The sequence below is a fragment of the Penicillium cataractarum genome (genome assembly GCF_028827025.1).
Source record: "Penicillium cataractarum strain IBT 29864 chromosome Unknown utg000009l, whole genome shotgun sequence".
Lineage (NCBI taxonomy): Eukaryota > Fungi > Ascomycota > Eurotiomycetes > Eurotiales > Aspergillaceae > Penicillium > Penicillium cataractarum.
In genome coordinates this window covers 4200541-4214718 of record NW_026622745.1, presented here as the reverse complement: position 1 = coordinate 4214718, position 14178 = coordinate 4200541, and the positions used below count along the sequence as shown (strand labels likewise).

The following is a 14178-nucleotide window of genomic DNA, read 5'->3' as shown; positions in this document are numbered from 1 at the left end:
CTCGAGAAGAGGCAAACGGGTGCGCGGTGAATGGCCGAGCGAGTGGAGAATATCGGGGAGGGGCGAACGTTGGGAGTTGGTGGAGACAGTATTGGGAGAGTTTTGGATTGGAAGAAGTGGAGATATGAAAGGCGAGGGAGCTAAGAGGAGGCAAATCGATGAACAAGTAGAGGAATGCCCATGAGGATCAGAGAACGGAAGACAGGGAAGGGAAGTGTTCAAATAAGATCAACGGGTTTGTCTGGAATATCTGAGATGAACAGAACCAAGAAAGGGGGATTCCGGGAGATATGAGATGTACCGGTACATACTACGAGAGTAGAGGACGGAGTACTGACATACTCGAGTACGCTCTCGTATTGCCTTACAGATTAACAGATCTATCTAACTACCCATTCACCACGGAAGTTAATCATGATTCCGTATACTCCGTATACGCTCTTTCTATGTACAACAGTTTACCCGGTACGACACGGGCCCGTCCCTTAGCCTCCATCCCGATTCTTTGCCGGTCACAATTCCCGTCTGTACGGTGTTTCTACTAGGAAGAAACTATAGTTGACTATAGACTATAGAACAACTATACTATACCATCTTATCTTCCTATGGCATGTACTGTACATCCAGTAGATCTCCCCCGTACATTCCCCCGCGTCCGTCTTGAGACACACCGATTGTTTCTAACCCTCCTTTTGGCTGACCGCTCTTTTCGGATGAGAGGAATGAGGTTGGACTAGGGATACTCATAGAGACTATCACATGTGCAGACTGGGATCTATATCTGTCGACCTCTCTCAGCGAATCGCAACGAATACTAATCCCTTGCAGTCCGGGATATCGAGACAAGCATGCTGGGTTTACCCGTTGAGTTCTGCACTCCACACAGTAGTATGTGCATATACAAGTATACTGGAAACCGAATCATCGCCACCGCATAATAATACTCGAGTACTCCGTACATACTAATTGATTAATGATGTCGTTTACTTGTAGACTCCGCTGGCCCCGCCAGCTCCGCCGTCCTCCGCGGAGCTCGTGCCTATCCTCTCGATCGGGATATTCCACCCTAGGGTGGCCAACTTGGATCTCTGCGAATGTACCGATACATTTTCGAGTTCAGAGTATCCAGAGTATATCATATTTTCTCCCCGGGAAGTATGATGTTATGATGTGATGCTAAGATAGCCGCCAGCGCTATGATCCTATGATGTTATGATCTCCAGCCATCTTACAGGAAACCCCCGATTAACTCTGTCACTTCGCGGATGCCTCGAGCGGGTTCCGCCCGAGAAGTCAAAAAGGAAGATGGAAAAATGTCGAAAATCGACCGGATCCCACTAGGCCAGAGAGGTCGAATGCACCAATCAACATTCTTCACCGGATGGACTAGTGGCTCACTGCTGCCAAGCACGGCCGAGCACCGCTCTTCACGGTTCCTCGCCACCAATCAGCATCTATTCCCACCATCCACGCCAACCGGTGGCGTTTCTGGCTTATCGATGACTGTTGATTGGTTACCAGTACCTCGGGTCCCCGACGCTTTTGGGAAAGTCTTTCCTACGAAACGCTGAGCGAGACCTACTCTACGAAGTACTACTAGTACATTATGTATACACTTTTGACATATCTTTGTGAAAGAAACTCTTGCAAAACACCGTTTCGACGATCCCGTCTATCACGCTAAGAAACCTACAGACCCAAGCGACAATCCGGATCCTCCTGATTGGCGTAAAATAAAAAGTAAACACCCCATCTTTCCAGCCCGCGCGGATCAGCGCTTTGCCCGCCACCCAATTTTGGAGTCCTTCCTAATATTCTCCACCAACAAAGTCACCAAACCCAACTTCCCGGTGGAACTTTGCTCTCCCGAATTCGGCAATCATCTGGAATCTTTCGAACTTCCCTCTCGGTCCATGCCCGAGCTTTTGCCTCTTCGTCCACGACGGATGTATGAACTACTGTACCTACTATGCATGACACTTGATTCAGTCCCGCCTTTTCCGTAGTCCTCGACTCCTTCGAGAGATCTGCTGACCGCCCCCTCCGATTATCATTGCCGACATCCAGTAGTTAGTGGCTGTGGTGTACTGCACTGATCCCCGGACCGGGGATCGCCCTGTCTAACTGTACACTGTGACTCTCTAGACTCTGGAGTACTGTAGTGCCCGCTTGGCATGCAGCCAAGCAGACCGTGTCTCGAATTAATGATGCGCCAATGATGCTGTAGATCATCAATAGCGTCTCGAGGATTTGCCCTTGAATAAGAATGGTGACGTCTTAAGGGACTGACTCTCCGATGGGCTGAGAACAGACATAACTCTATTCAAGTGCGGAATATATTGCCCGTGTTTCCGCGCTGATGGTTATGCAACATTTAGATGTACTCTTAACACTGGTCTACTAGTCTAGTAGTAGTGATCTACATAGATATTGTGGTACGCACGACGGGTTGCGACTGTAGGAACGAGGCGGGTCGAAGATCTGCCGCATTTGGCATGGTGATACCTAGGGATAGTTGACTGCTATTGAGAAGGAAACAACTAACTGGACAGTTAATTTGGCTGTTTGCATATTCAGAGAATCATCCAAAGCTTCGATTTTACCCGGTAGAAAGACAGAGTATCGTGTACGGTGCACGTGAATTGCTGAGCCATACATAGTTCGACTACGATAGTAACGATTTCCACCGTTGAGGTTGCTCTGCTACTTCAGTTTACAGCCTACGGAGTTAAACTCTAGGCCATTCGGGCTCGACTCCTCTAGACCCGGCGATAGAGCTACACGTCTCTCCAGAAGTAACACCTCCCTGTCAACCTTAGGATCCATACAGGACAAAGCTTTGCCATCGAAGATACTTAGACAGGCATAAACGCGGGGGAAATGGAATTCAGAAAGCACGGACTATCGATAACCTTGTGATAACCTTATTCCACTCAGCTCAACCATACAGCTGGCAGAACAGGTCCAAGACCAATTATCGAGCCTAACCTATCTAACTATAGACTTCTAGCCACGTTCAATCGGTCCCAAGAATTCAATCACCGATCCAACCTATTGGAACCAAGAGATCTCGTCTCATCTCCAAGATCCCCAGGATGTGAAAGGTCCCTCAGATCTGTGATCCTTACATTCCATCCCCATGGACACGGAATTCCGCTGTGCCCAAACTCCGCCGAAATAAAGGTCCCCCGTCCGCTTGCAGCCGTTAGAGTTCTGTCGATCCCCCAGATAATGTAGCTTAGCTCCAATGTACCCCCAAACTATCTCCGTACCTCCTCTCCTCCAGATATTGCGTCATGACTTGGTGCTTTTGTCCACGCCACAGCATGTATACCATGTATACCATTAGGCTCGAGCACAGCTTCCCCTCTCTCCTCCTCTCTCCTCCCCGGAGCCACAATTCACAATTCAAAGTTCACAATTCACAATCCCAAACCTCCAAGCACAACGCAAGACCATCCCAATAAACTCCCACCAACCACCAATCATGAAACTCTCCGTCTTCAGCGCCAAATCCTACGACAGGACCTACCTCGACGAAGTCCTCTCCACCACCTTCCCAACCCTCTGCGAAATAGAATACCACACCTTCGCCCTCTCCGCCGAAACCGCCCCGCTAGCATCGACCAGCACCGCAGTCTCCGTCTTCGTAAACGACACGCTCGACAACACAGTCCTCCACGCCCTGCACGCCACCGGCGTCCGCGCAATCCTCCTCCGCTGCGCAGGCTTCAACCATGTGGACCTGGTCACCGCCGAAAAACTAGGCCTCTTCGTCGCAAACGTCCCCGCCTACTCCCCCGAAGCGGTGGCCGAGTTTGCAGTGACGCTGGTGCAGACGTTGAATCGGAAGACGCACCGGGCGTATACGCGTGTGCGCGAGGGCAATTTCAATATCGAGGGGTTACTGGGGACGACGCTGCATGGGAAGACGGTGGGGATCGTTGGGGTGGGACGGATTGGACTTGCTACTGCGCGGATCTTTCATGGGTTTGGGTGTCGATTGCTAGCGTATGATCCCTTTGCTGGGGGTGAGTTTGAGCAGTACGGGAGTATGGTGGAGTTGGATACGTTGTTGGCGGAGAGTAATATTGTTAGTTTGCATTGTCCGTTGACGGAGGGGACGAGGCATTTGATTAACGAGGGTACGTTGGCGCGGATGAAACCCGGTGCTATGTTGGTGAATACCTCGCGGGGAGGATTGATTGATAGCACGGCTGTCATTGAGGCTCTCAAGACGAGGCATTTGGGTGGGTTGGCGTTGGATGTGTATGAGGCGGAGGGGGAGCTGTTTTATAATGATCATTCCGGGGAGATCATTGATGATGATGTTTTGATGCGGTTGATGACGTTTCCGAATGTTTTGATTTGTGGGCATCAGGGATTCTTTACCAGTGAGGCGCTTACGGAGATTGCTGGTGTGACTTTGTCAAATCTTTCGGATTTTGCTGGGGGGAAGTCGTGTGCTAATTCTCTGGTTACGGAGGGACATGTCCTGGTCCGTAGAGATACGGCGCCTGTACGATTATAAGGGAGATGGTGTTTCATTAGGTAGTGGTCAATGTATGATGATAGTAATATGGAAAGACTTGTATTGAAGTTCATCAGACTCATGGGAATCATAATAGCAAATGGCATTCATGGTTCAAATCAAAACCGCGTCGTGGGTTATAGAGACCAGCTGGTCAAGAAAGAAAAGCAAAGCAGAAACAGGAAGGAATATGGAAGACACCGTATGAACAGAAGAAACTCCCGATTAGGTCAAATTCAGTTGCGGAGTGGCCGAGTACATTGGAACTGATCTCGCAGCGCCTGCCACGCCCGAGGAATAAAGCGATGTCCATGGACGATCAACGGGACTACCGCAATCAACCACATCACATATACGATGCCCACGGCAAATCCCAGACGAATCTGCTCCATGGTTGAGCCGATAACTCCAGGCCGAAGCGGTGTCCGTGGACCGTGCGACTCTTGATCCGTATGTGTCAACGCATCGGCAATCTGCCATGCTGCTCGACGATTGATCTTCTCCCAAGTGGTATCATCCGCATATTGACGGGCAGCCTTTGCAAGTCTTTCCCGTCGGACAGAGTCTTGGGATACCTCGCGCGTCAAATCGGTGAATCGGTCGAGGTCATGGGGCGCAACTAGATATCCAGTTTGATCATGACGGATAATATCAGAGGGCCCGCCTTGATCGCGCGCAATCACGGGAATCCCACTGGCCATGGCTTCGAGGACCACCAGCCCAAAGGTCTCGGTGATAGAGCAGTGCAAGAAAAGATCGGCCGAGGCATAGGCACGAGCCAGGGCGACTCCAGTGAGGAACCCGGTAAAGACGACGTGATTCCGGACATCGTCAAACAACCGCTTGACCTTGTTTTCCACCACGGGATTTCGGTTGCCTCCCACGATCAGCAGCTTGAAAGGCACCTTGTCCGCCGCCAAGCGAGTCGCGACCTGCGCGAGGAACTCGAATCCTTTCTCCGGGGCAATACGGCAGACGCAGATGAGAATGATTTCTCCATTTGGCGCAATCTCCCTGCGGTAGGCCTCGTCACGATGTGTGGGGGTGAACAAGACGGTATCGACGCCGCGACCCAGCTGGACTAATCGATCAACTGGAGCTCCTGCGCGTTCCAGATAGCCTCGAATCGCCGAGCACGGGTAGAAGATGGTGTGTACGGCACGAGTCCGGAACAGGAACCCCTGGACCGTCGCCAACAACCAGACACCGAATTGATCCAACGGAGTCGGAAGCATGATCTCCGAGTAGGCCGACAGATCGGTCTGAAAGTTGAGCAGCACTGGCGGGGGTGACCGTAGCTGACGGATCTGCAAGAGCATCTGAAAGCCAAGCGAGGCCGGACTCGCCAGGTACACAATGTCTGGCTGGAAGGTCTGTTGATAGACATGGTTGATTTGGAAAGGGTAGACGACGGTCAAATCGGGGTTGTAGGGCAAGGCGCATCCAGGGAGGCGATATTCCCAGGACACCTTTTGTTTCGACGTATCACCTTTGAAGTGAGGCGCGACCAGAATCAACTCCACGCCATGATCCCGCAAGTACTCGACCAGACTGCGAGTAGTGCGACTGACGCCGTTGACGGGACCCCATGATTCAGTGGCCAACAGGACCTTTTTCCCTTGCAGAATGCTGGGGAATTCGTTGCGATCCTCCTGAAAGGAAGCTAGCAAAGGCGAAGACTCGGCCATGTTGCCGATGCAAAAGGAATCATGGCGAGAAAGGACGTCGAGGCGGGGGGAGAGAGGGGGATGATAGATAGTCTTGAAGGCGTGGGGCTGATCAGAGACCGATTCAAAGTTTTGGGTTCACGCAGTTGGTTCAGGTGGTCCCAGGTCCCGACTTGAATTCGATTTTTCTCTCTTTTGCATCTCAGCCATGGCCGAAAATGGCAGGGGATAGGCCACGATTGTCACACAAGGCGAGTCGATTGGCGGGAGGATTGAACGAGCTTGACGGTGAGTTGAGAGGGATGGCGAGTTTTGTTTGGTTTAAGGTGATCCAAGTCCTGCACGTGCCGCATCTGGCCGCTGACAAGCAAAAGAAAGCGAAAGTAGTGGGAATTTGAGAAGCATCTCAGGGACTTTTGGAGGAACGTTGCTTAACGGGTGGAGGCTGCTTGGCGGCCAGTGGGAACGCGCCATTCCGCGCGTGCCCCAACGATGCGCTCTGGACGAGACTCGACTCCCCTCCTTCCCGAAACTCGCGATAGAGGATCAACCGATTCATGAAAAGTGCCGGGGGGCAAATGATCATGAGGAAGGCATAGTCTGAGAGCGGATATACTCTCCTGGTTCTTTCCTTTCTTTCTTTTCTCTTATCTCGGGAGTTTCATAGTTCCTCATAGTTCTGGTTATCCGTGATCTATGACCATACCCGCACCAGTGACACCAACAAGTCATTCGCGACCAAGTGACCTGAAAATCACAAAATCAGAGGACCAGAGACCCGTGATCGGACCGCGTCGAATCTTTATCTCTCGTGTCGTGCCCGCGTGTTCTCCCCTCTTCGTCGCAACCACCACAAGCACAACGCCGACAATCGACAATCATGTCTGGCGATGAGATCCCCATGGACGTCTTCTCCTCGTCTTCCCCCTCTGAGGGCAGTATGTCCTGCTCCACGGGCCCTACCACTCCGAGCGCAAGCCCGTTGTTTCGTCCCTCCGAGTTCGACGATCTCAAACTGGCCGCATTACCGCAGTCGCGCGTCCTCAGCGAGACCGAGTTGCCCAGCATTGCAGTGAAGAATGTCTGTGTCGTCGGCGCAGGATATGTCGGTACGTTTGATCCCTCAACGAGCGAGCTCCATTAATCACTGTTTCGGCGAAACTCGGGTTGACTCAATTTGTTACAGGTGGTCCCACGGCAGCGGTCCTGGCCCTTTATCACCCCTCCATCTCAGTAGAAGTGCTTGATAGAGATCCAAGCCGGATTCAACGATGGCAGTCCCAGCATTTGCCCGTCCATGAACCGGGTTTGGATACCGTGGTTCGCATTGTACGTGACGGCGCCGAGATCAACAACGAGGAAGTCATCCAGCCAGGCTCCTCTGCATCCAGACGTCCCCAGAACCTGTTCTTCACGTGTAACTCTGCCCAGGCTATCTCACGGGCAGACATCATCCTCATGGCGGTGAATACGCCAACAAAGATGTTTGGTGTCGGCGCTGGATGCGCCACAAATATGACAGCCTTCGACGGGGCTATGCGGGATGTTGCAGCTCACGCAAAGCCAGGCGCTATCATCGTGGAGAAGAGTACCGTACCAGGAGGGACGGCAGAGCGGGTTCGCAAAATGGTAAATTTCAATCCCAAGTTCCCTTGAACTACATATCGAATGATCTGACATTTCTTTCCAGCTGGCCACCCACCGCCCTGGCGTCTCTTTCGAGGTCCTTTCCAACCCCGAGTTCCTTGCCGAGGGCACGGCTGTCAAGAACCTCACGGCTCCGGACCGTGTGTTGATCGGATCCGCGGCGACTCCCAGCGGACGCCTGGCAGCTCAGATACTGGCCAACCTCTATGCAGCCTGGGTGCCTCCATCGCGCATTATCGAGACTAATGCGTGGTCCTCAGAGCTGGCAAAACTCGTGGCCAATGCCATGCTTGCCCAGCGCATCAGCAGCATCAACTCGATCAGTGCGATCTGCGAGAAAACCGGAGCAGAGGTGGACCAAGTTGCCAAGGCCATTGGCATGGATGTGCGCATCGGACCCCAGTTCCTCAAGGCAGGACTGGGCTTTGGCGGGTCCTGCTTCCGCAAGGACATTGCCAGTTTGGCGTACCTGGCGGAATCCCTGGGCTTGGACGACGTGGCACACTATTGGCGACAGGTCAATGTGATGAACGAGCGACAGCGGGATCGCTTCTCCCGCAAGATCATCGATCGCTTCGAGGGCAACCTGGTCGGACGCAAGTTGGCAATGCTCGGGTTTGCGTTTAAGAAGAACACTGGTGATACGCGCGAGTCCTTGGCCGTGGAAGTCGTTCGTGCCATTTTGGAAGAGCGACCGGCCGAAATTGCCATCTTCGATCCATACTGTCGCCAGGAAGATATCTTGCGCGAGCTGGAGGCCGTTTGCCCTAGCTCGGCTTTGGGTCAGATTGTCAAGGTTCATCCTGACCCGTACCTGGCCTGCTCTCAGGCACACGCAGTGCTGGTGGTGACCGACTGTGACCAGTTCCGGAATACTCCGGCACGCAAATCATCCAAGCAGTCCATTCTTCCTTCAATCCAAAAAGAATTGGCCCGATCTACCGCGGACGAGGCGAGTGAGGAGAACTCCAAGCGAGCCTGTGCCCGACAGGACCACGAGATCTGGACCCATGCGGGCGTCTCTTATCAACTAAGACCCCAAGTAGCTTGTACTGCAGACTGCGGCGATTGCCGTTCGGCTGCAACCCGGCCCACAGCCACCGAGGCGATCGAGTGGACGCGCATTGCGTACAACATGGTTGAGCCAAAGTGGGTGTTTGACGGGCGGGGGTTGTTGGATGCGGCAGAGTTGGAACGGCTCGGCCTGAGATTCGACGTGGTGGGCCGACGGACCCGCGAGATGGTGGCATACTAAAGCGATACCCTTTGATTATTGTTTCTTGATTTCTCTTATTGTTCAAGACATTTTTTCCTCTCTCGTTTACTAATTAGAATACACGAGACATGGAGTTTGACTAATCGATTGTTCTTTCATTTTTTTGATTTGATGTCCGGTATGTTTTGTTCATGGCGAGGGTTGGACACCTAACATTGATTGAATGATGAATAGACTGCATTGTAATATGATGAATATGATTTTATTTTCTGCTTATGGTCCTTTGCTATAGAATCTATAGTATCTGTCTTGAACACAGAACAGTGAGTCGACGCCTGTCTCCCATTGGAATCGAGAACTTGTTCGCCAGCATCTTTGTTTCTATACGGTTCAGCGATAACCTCCATCTACAACTTAGAGCTCTTCGAGACACTCGGCTCTAGAGCAATATTTGCTTCAGGCCACCACGGATAATTTGGGGCACTACTATCTCGTGGATCAGTCTCGAATCGAGGCTTTCTCTTCTCAAGGAACGAGTTGACACCTTCCCGGTAGTCCCTGCAAACACTAAGTTAGCTACCGGCCTTTGGTCCTCAAAATTAAATGTCCAATAAACACTAAATCACTTACTTCTGTCCAATCATATGATGAAACACCCGTGACTCAAGCAAATGAGCCTCCTCGGGCGATGTCGGACATTCCCACATCAACGCCCGACTCATCGAGGATGCCAGCGGACTAGTATTCTCCGCCATGTCCTGAGCCATTTCCAAAGCTCGGGGTAGTACCTGAGCAGAATCAGGGAGAACTTCCGTGAATAGATCACCAAAATACTTTGGTGAAGGCGGGTAAACCCCGCCGGTAGAGATGAGGTGCATAGCGCGTGAGAATCCGATCAGCCGAGGGAGGAAGTATGAGGCACAGGATTCGATAGTTAGGCCACGACGGGTGAATACGAAGCCGAATTTGCTCTTTTCGTGGCAGATTCTGGATCAATGTTAGATTTAAAGCATATCTTTTGTGTTATAGGTGTTAGTGCATACCTCACAGCTGCCGGCAGAGTCATTGTCATCCCGACACCAACCGCAGAGCCCTGAAGCGCAACGATAGTAGGTTTATGGCATCGATGCATCGCCAAAGTAACTCGCCCACCACTAGCAAATCATAAGCTCAGATCATCTCCTCCAAGAACGAATAAACCTACATATCACGAAAATCAACAGCCCTCCCCTCCCCATCACCAAACCCAATATCCAAATCCATTCCAGCACAGAACATCCTCCCCGTCCCCGTCAGCACGACGACCTTGACGCGCGGGTCTACATGAAACATTTGATAAGCCCGCGTGAGACTATCCGCCATGTCAGGTGTAAACGCATTATGTTTCTCCGGTCTATTCAGCGTAAGAATCACCACTGGTGTTGCGGATGGTGATCCAATGGGGTGGTGGGAGATTTTGATGTGTGTGAGATTGAGGGTCTCGTAGGAGGTGGGGATGTCAATGGCAGCTGATGTGAGCGGCATGTTGAGTGTTTGAATCTTGAAATTTTACAATTTGCCATATTTGGGAAGAGCTCGTACCTCTTATACATAAGATGGGTTTTGGATGGTCGGCTTGTTCAGCACGCGGCATGCGATGCGGTACCTCGGCCCCGAGGGCGATCATCCGGGTTGGAGCGGGGTGATGAACATCACAGGAAGCTGTACTTAAGCTTCATGGCTGGCTTTGAGAGGGCCAACGGTGACTAGTTACGTTTTAATAACAAGAGAAGGTCCGAAGAGCCAGTGAAACGTGATTGATGATTCACACTCATCTCTCCACAACATCGCATCGTTCTGCACGTCGATGTATCTCCTTGTCCAGTTCCAAAAACATTTGTCCTACACACTCCAATGCGATTTTCCTCCAGATTTACAAATAGAACAACTTGTCAAGGTGTCGCTGCTTGTTGGAATATTACTACAGGAGAGTGGTGGCTGTTCTAGAACGTTCATTAGAGATAGGCAGCGGTCGACCAAGACCTCTGAATGCTCTCCAATATAAGATTTTCTCGTATCTCCCTATGAATCTCGTATTTTCGGACATGGTTTAAGAGATGTGGGAAATGTTTAAATTATTCAAGTTCATTGGTGAATGGCCAGAGCGATTTGACGGATCTTAGCATGGGCTTTGGGACGCAGAGGCTACTTCCATTGCGATGTGCGGACCATCCTTGCCCGGATATGACTGAAGTAAAATGTATTTTGTTGACAGGACTATAGCCGGCCTTGGCTTATTCCAGGAGCCGTGGTCAGTGGGGCGTGGGGAGGGTTAATGGTATCTCTGATCTACATTTGATCCAGACAATATGGAGGAGGTTCTCAATGATTGCTCAATGGTTGCTGTTTCGCTTCCGCTTGATCGTGAACGAATACTCGTCTTTCCGGATGACCGTATCGCCTGATAACTATTAACTCTTGTAAATAATTCGGTTGTCTGATATTTTCTTCGAGAATGGTTTCGACATTGAGGGTAGCAAGGGTCTGCTCAGTAGGTCTCTGCAGGGTGACCGGTAATGACTTCGAATGATCCAGGCAGTGCTTGAGAGTGAGCAAAATAAATCAAAAATATAATCTGATTCGTACGTGCTCATCACACGCTCAACGTCTTGAGGCTGTGTGTCTGGTCAACTCACCACTCGTGAGGTTTGGTCTTTGTCCGAATTGGGTATGCAGGTGGTAACTCGTATAGGGACAGCACCGGAACTTGACCTCGGGACAAAGCGACGCGGCCTAGAACATGAACTGTTACCCCATACTCGACTAGTGGCATATCCTCTGACAAATCCAGAGTGGATCGATTTGTCCAGTGCCGGGGAAAAATCATTGAGCTCGAAAATGGGGTGAAAATCCCAACGAATACGGCTTCATAAAGTTCACATGAACGGGAAAAAAGGATCCGCAGATCTCGGGGGTTTATCCTTATCAATCGAGCCTCGGGCCATTGACATCATCCGCCACGAACCACACAGCCCACTGACCACTAATGAAAAGGAGAACCAAAGAATTAAGCAACATCATAGACCGGGTTTAATAAAGAGACTAGCATCCCCATCTGCTTTCTTTCGACAACTCCATTTATACCCAACCCCCTCGTTGAACACACGAAATGGCAGACAACAACCAAGGCTGCAAGATTACGCTCTACTGGTTTGTCGGCAATAACCCTGTCGAGATAACTTCATCTAAAGACTGACACTTCACAGGCTCGAGCAATCTCGGAGTCATCGCATCCTCTGGCTACTGGAAGAGCTCCAGTTGAAATATGAGCTGAAGACCTTCAAGCGTCGCGCCGACAAGCTGGCCCCCGCCGAGCTCAAGAAGGTCCACCAACTGGGCAAGTCTCCCGTCATTACAATCGAGGCCCCAGGATCCGAGAAGCCCCTGGTGCTGGCCGAGTCTGGCGCGATTGTGGAATACCTCTGCGATCACTTTGGCAGTGTGCGACCGACGCTAGTACCGGAGCGCTACCAGGCCGGCCGCGAGGGCCAAGTCGGCGGAGAGCGCGAGGAGTGGCTGCGATATCGCTATTTCATGCACTACGTGGAAGGCAGCCTGATGCCTTTCTTGGTGATGACTCTGGTCAACGACAGTAAGTCCTAGATCTATTGGCTCGATGCCTATTCGTATTCGCGGGCCCTCGTATTCTTGCGCCGCAGCGAAATCCTGAGCAGAATATGCTGACGTTTGCATGAAAAGCCATCCGCAACTCGCCTCCCTTCTTCGTCCGCCCAATTACCGGGATTGTGGCTTCGCAGGTTGAGGCGTCTTTCCTGACTCGCAATATCGAGGGTAACCTCGCTTTCCTGGAGCAGCAGCTGGAGACAGCCCCCGAGGGCGGTCCTTACCTTTGCGGTAAGGAGCTGACCGCAGCAGACATTTTGATGAGTTTCCCTGTTATCGCGGCTAGTGGCCGAGTCCTGAAGGACAAGAAGCAGAAGGATAAGTATCCCCTGCTGGCGGCATATGCTCAGCGGTTGGAGGGGGCTGACGGTTACAAGAAGGCCGTTGCGAAGATTGAGCAGATCGAGGGACATTTCTCGGCTTCTATGTAATACTTGGGATGATCTCGGAATTATTGTTTTTCATGAACATGTTAGCTATAATTTGACTTAATCCATATATTTCTTTTGAGCGCAAGACTCTGCCAAGCTATCGCTTTCATGGAGAGTAATTCCTGCCCGCTAATTGGCGGAGATGTTTGTGGAGAGAGATGTATGAGGTTGAGGACCACGCAGGACCAAAGTACTTTTTGCAGAACATTCGACTTGAAGATACAACCCAGAGTATACTATAGCAATACTTTAGAGCATATACTAATAAGGATTAAAGTAGATTGCTGCGCAGTTTCGCAATGTTCTTCTCCTTCTCCGAGCAAACCACGTGACTTGACACTGCTGAATCTTGGGTCACATGACACTCCACCTCACTTCACCTTCCGGCTCCAGACAGGAACGGCGCTGTGTCTACGCTTCGAGTTCCATCGCAATCATGGCTGGCCCCAGCAAGTGTAAGTCCTTCCAGTCTAATAGCCTTGAAGGCCCGAGAAATGTCAGCTGCTAACCAATTGACCAGCCCTGGTCCTTGACCCGGCCCTCCAGAAATACTACGGTACATGATCCCCAACCCACCATCTTCAACTCCTGCGCCCCGAACACGAGCACCCACGAGACAACCCCTGCGCTGCATATCCGGGATCTCTCCTGGAAGAGAGAGGGGCCTGTCCCTCTGCTTCCCGGTCGCAGAGCGAACTCCATTGAGCAATGACTGACTGACCCGACAGAACTCAACGCCAACCGCTACAAGTACTTCCGCTGGACCCCGCGCCATGCCTGGCTGTCCTTCGTCTACATGCTCGCTATCCCCGGTGCGCTGACTTGGGTCGCCTACAAGACCGAGGTATGTAGCATTTTCCCACGACGGATGTCATGACGGGAGCACTTCAGAAGACGAGAACAGTACTGACTATTCACAGGGCAAGTACGAGCTCCGTGGCAAGCGCAAGGGCGACACCATTGCCGAGTGGTAGAGAGGTGGTCGATGATTTGAATTGATTGAAGGCGATTCCCGAGATGCAG

At 51.4% G+C, this 14178-nt stretch overlaps 6 protein-coding genes across 6 annotated transcripts; 4 read left to right on the top strand and 2 right to left on the bottom strand.

Moving 5' to 3' along the window:
• Positions 1-3487: 3487 nt before the first annotated feature.
• On the top strand, positions 3488-4531 carry N7496_012135 (2-hydroxyacid dehydrogenase; the record flags this gene model as incomplete). The annotated part of the gene is made up of 1 exon (XM_056705048.1): positions 3488-4531. One exon carries the CDS (start codon positions 3488-3490, stop codon positions 4529-4531), a length of 1044 nt encoding a protein of 347 aa, XP_056551008.1.
• A 236-nt stretch (positions 4532-4767) lies between these two features.
• Positions 4768-6219, bottom strand: N7496_012134 (glycosyltransferase family 4 protein; the record flags this gene model as incomplete). Its single annotated transcript, XM_056705047.1, has 1 exon — positions 4768-6219. One exon carries the CDS (start codon positions 6217-6219, stop codon positions 4768-4770), a length of 1452 nt encoding a protein of 483 aa, XP_056551007.1.
• An 859-nt stretch (positions 6220-7078) lies between these two features.
• On the top strand, positions 7079-9100 carry ugd1 (UDP-glucose dehydrogenase; the record flags this gene model as incomplete). Its single annotated transcript, XM_056705046.1, has 3 exons — positions 7079-7307; positions 7385-7827; positions 7889-9100. The coding sequence occupies 3 exons, from the start codon at positions 7079-7081 to the stop codon at positions 9098-9100; spliced, it is 1884 nt and encodes a 627-aa protein (XP_056551006.1).
• Positions 9101-9468: 368 nt separating this feature from the next.
• On the bottom strand, positions 9469-10585 carry N7496_012132 (Enoyl-CoA hydratase AKT3-1; the record flags this gene model as incomplete). The annotated part of the gene is made up of 4 exons (XM_056705045.1): positions 9469-9619; positions 9692-10048; positions 10105-10215; positions 10266-10585. 4 exons carry the CDS (start codon positions 10583-10585, stop codon positions 9469-9471), a joined length of 939 nt encoding a protein of 312 aa, XP_056551005.1.
• A 1624-nt stretch (positions 10586-12209) lies between these two features.
• N7496_012131 (glutathione S-transferase) lies at positions 12210-13155 on the top strand (the record flags this gene model as incomplete). Its single annotated transcript, XM_056705044.1, has 3 exons — positions 12210-12250; positions 12307-12692; positions 12800-13155. The coding sequence occupies 3 exons, from the start codon at positions 12210-12212 to the stop codon at positions 13153-13155; spliced, it is 783 nt and encodes a 260-aa protein (XP_056551004.1).
• A 436-nt stretch (positions 13156-13591) lies between these two features.
• Positions 13592-14129, top strand: N7496_012130 (uncharacterized protein; the record flags this gene model as incomplete). Its single annotated transcript, XM_056705043.1, has 4 exons — positions 13592-13610; positions 13676-13711; positions 13884-13999; positions 14076-14129. 4 exons carry the CDS (start codon positions 13592-13594, stop codon positions 14127-14129), a joined length of 225 nt encoding a protein of 74 aa, XP_056551003.1.
• Positions 14130-14178: the final 49 nt, after the last annotated feature.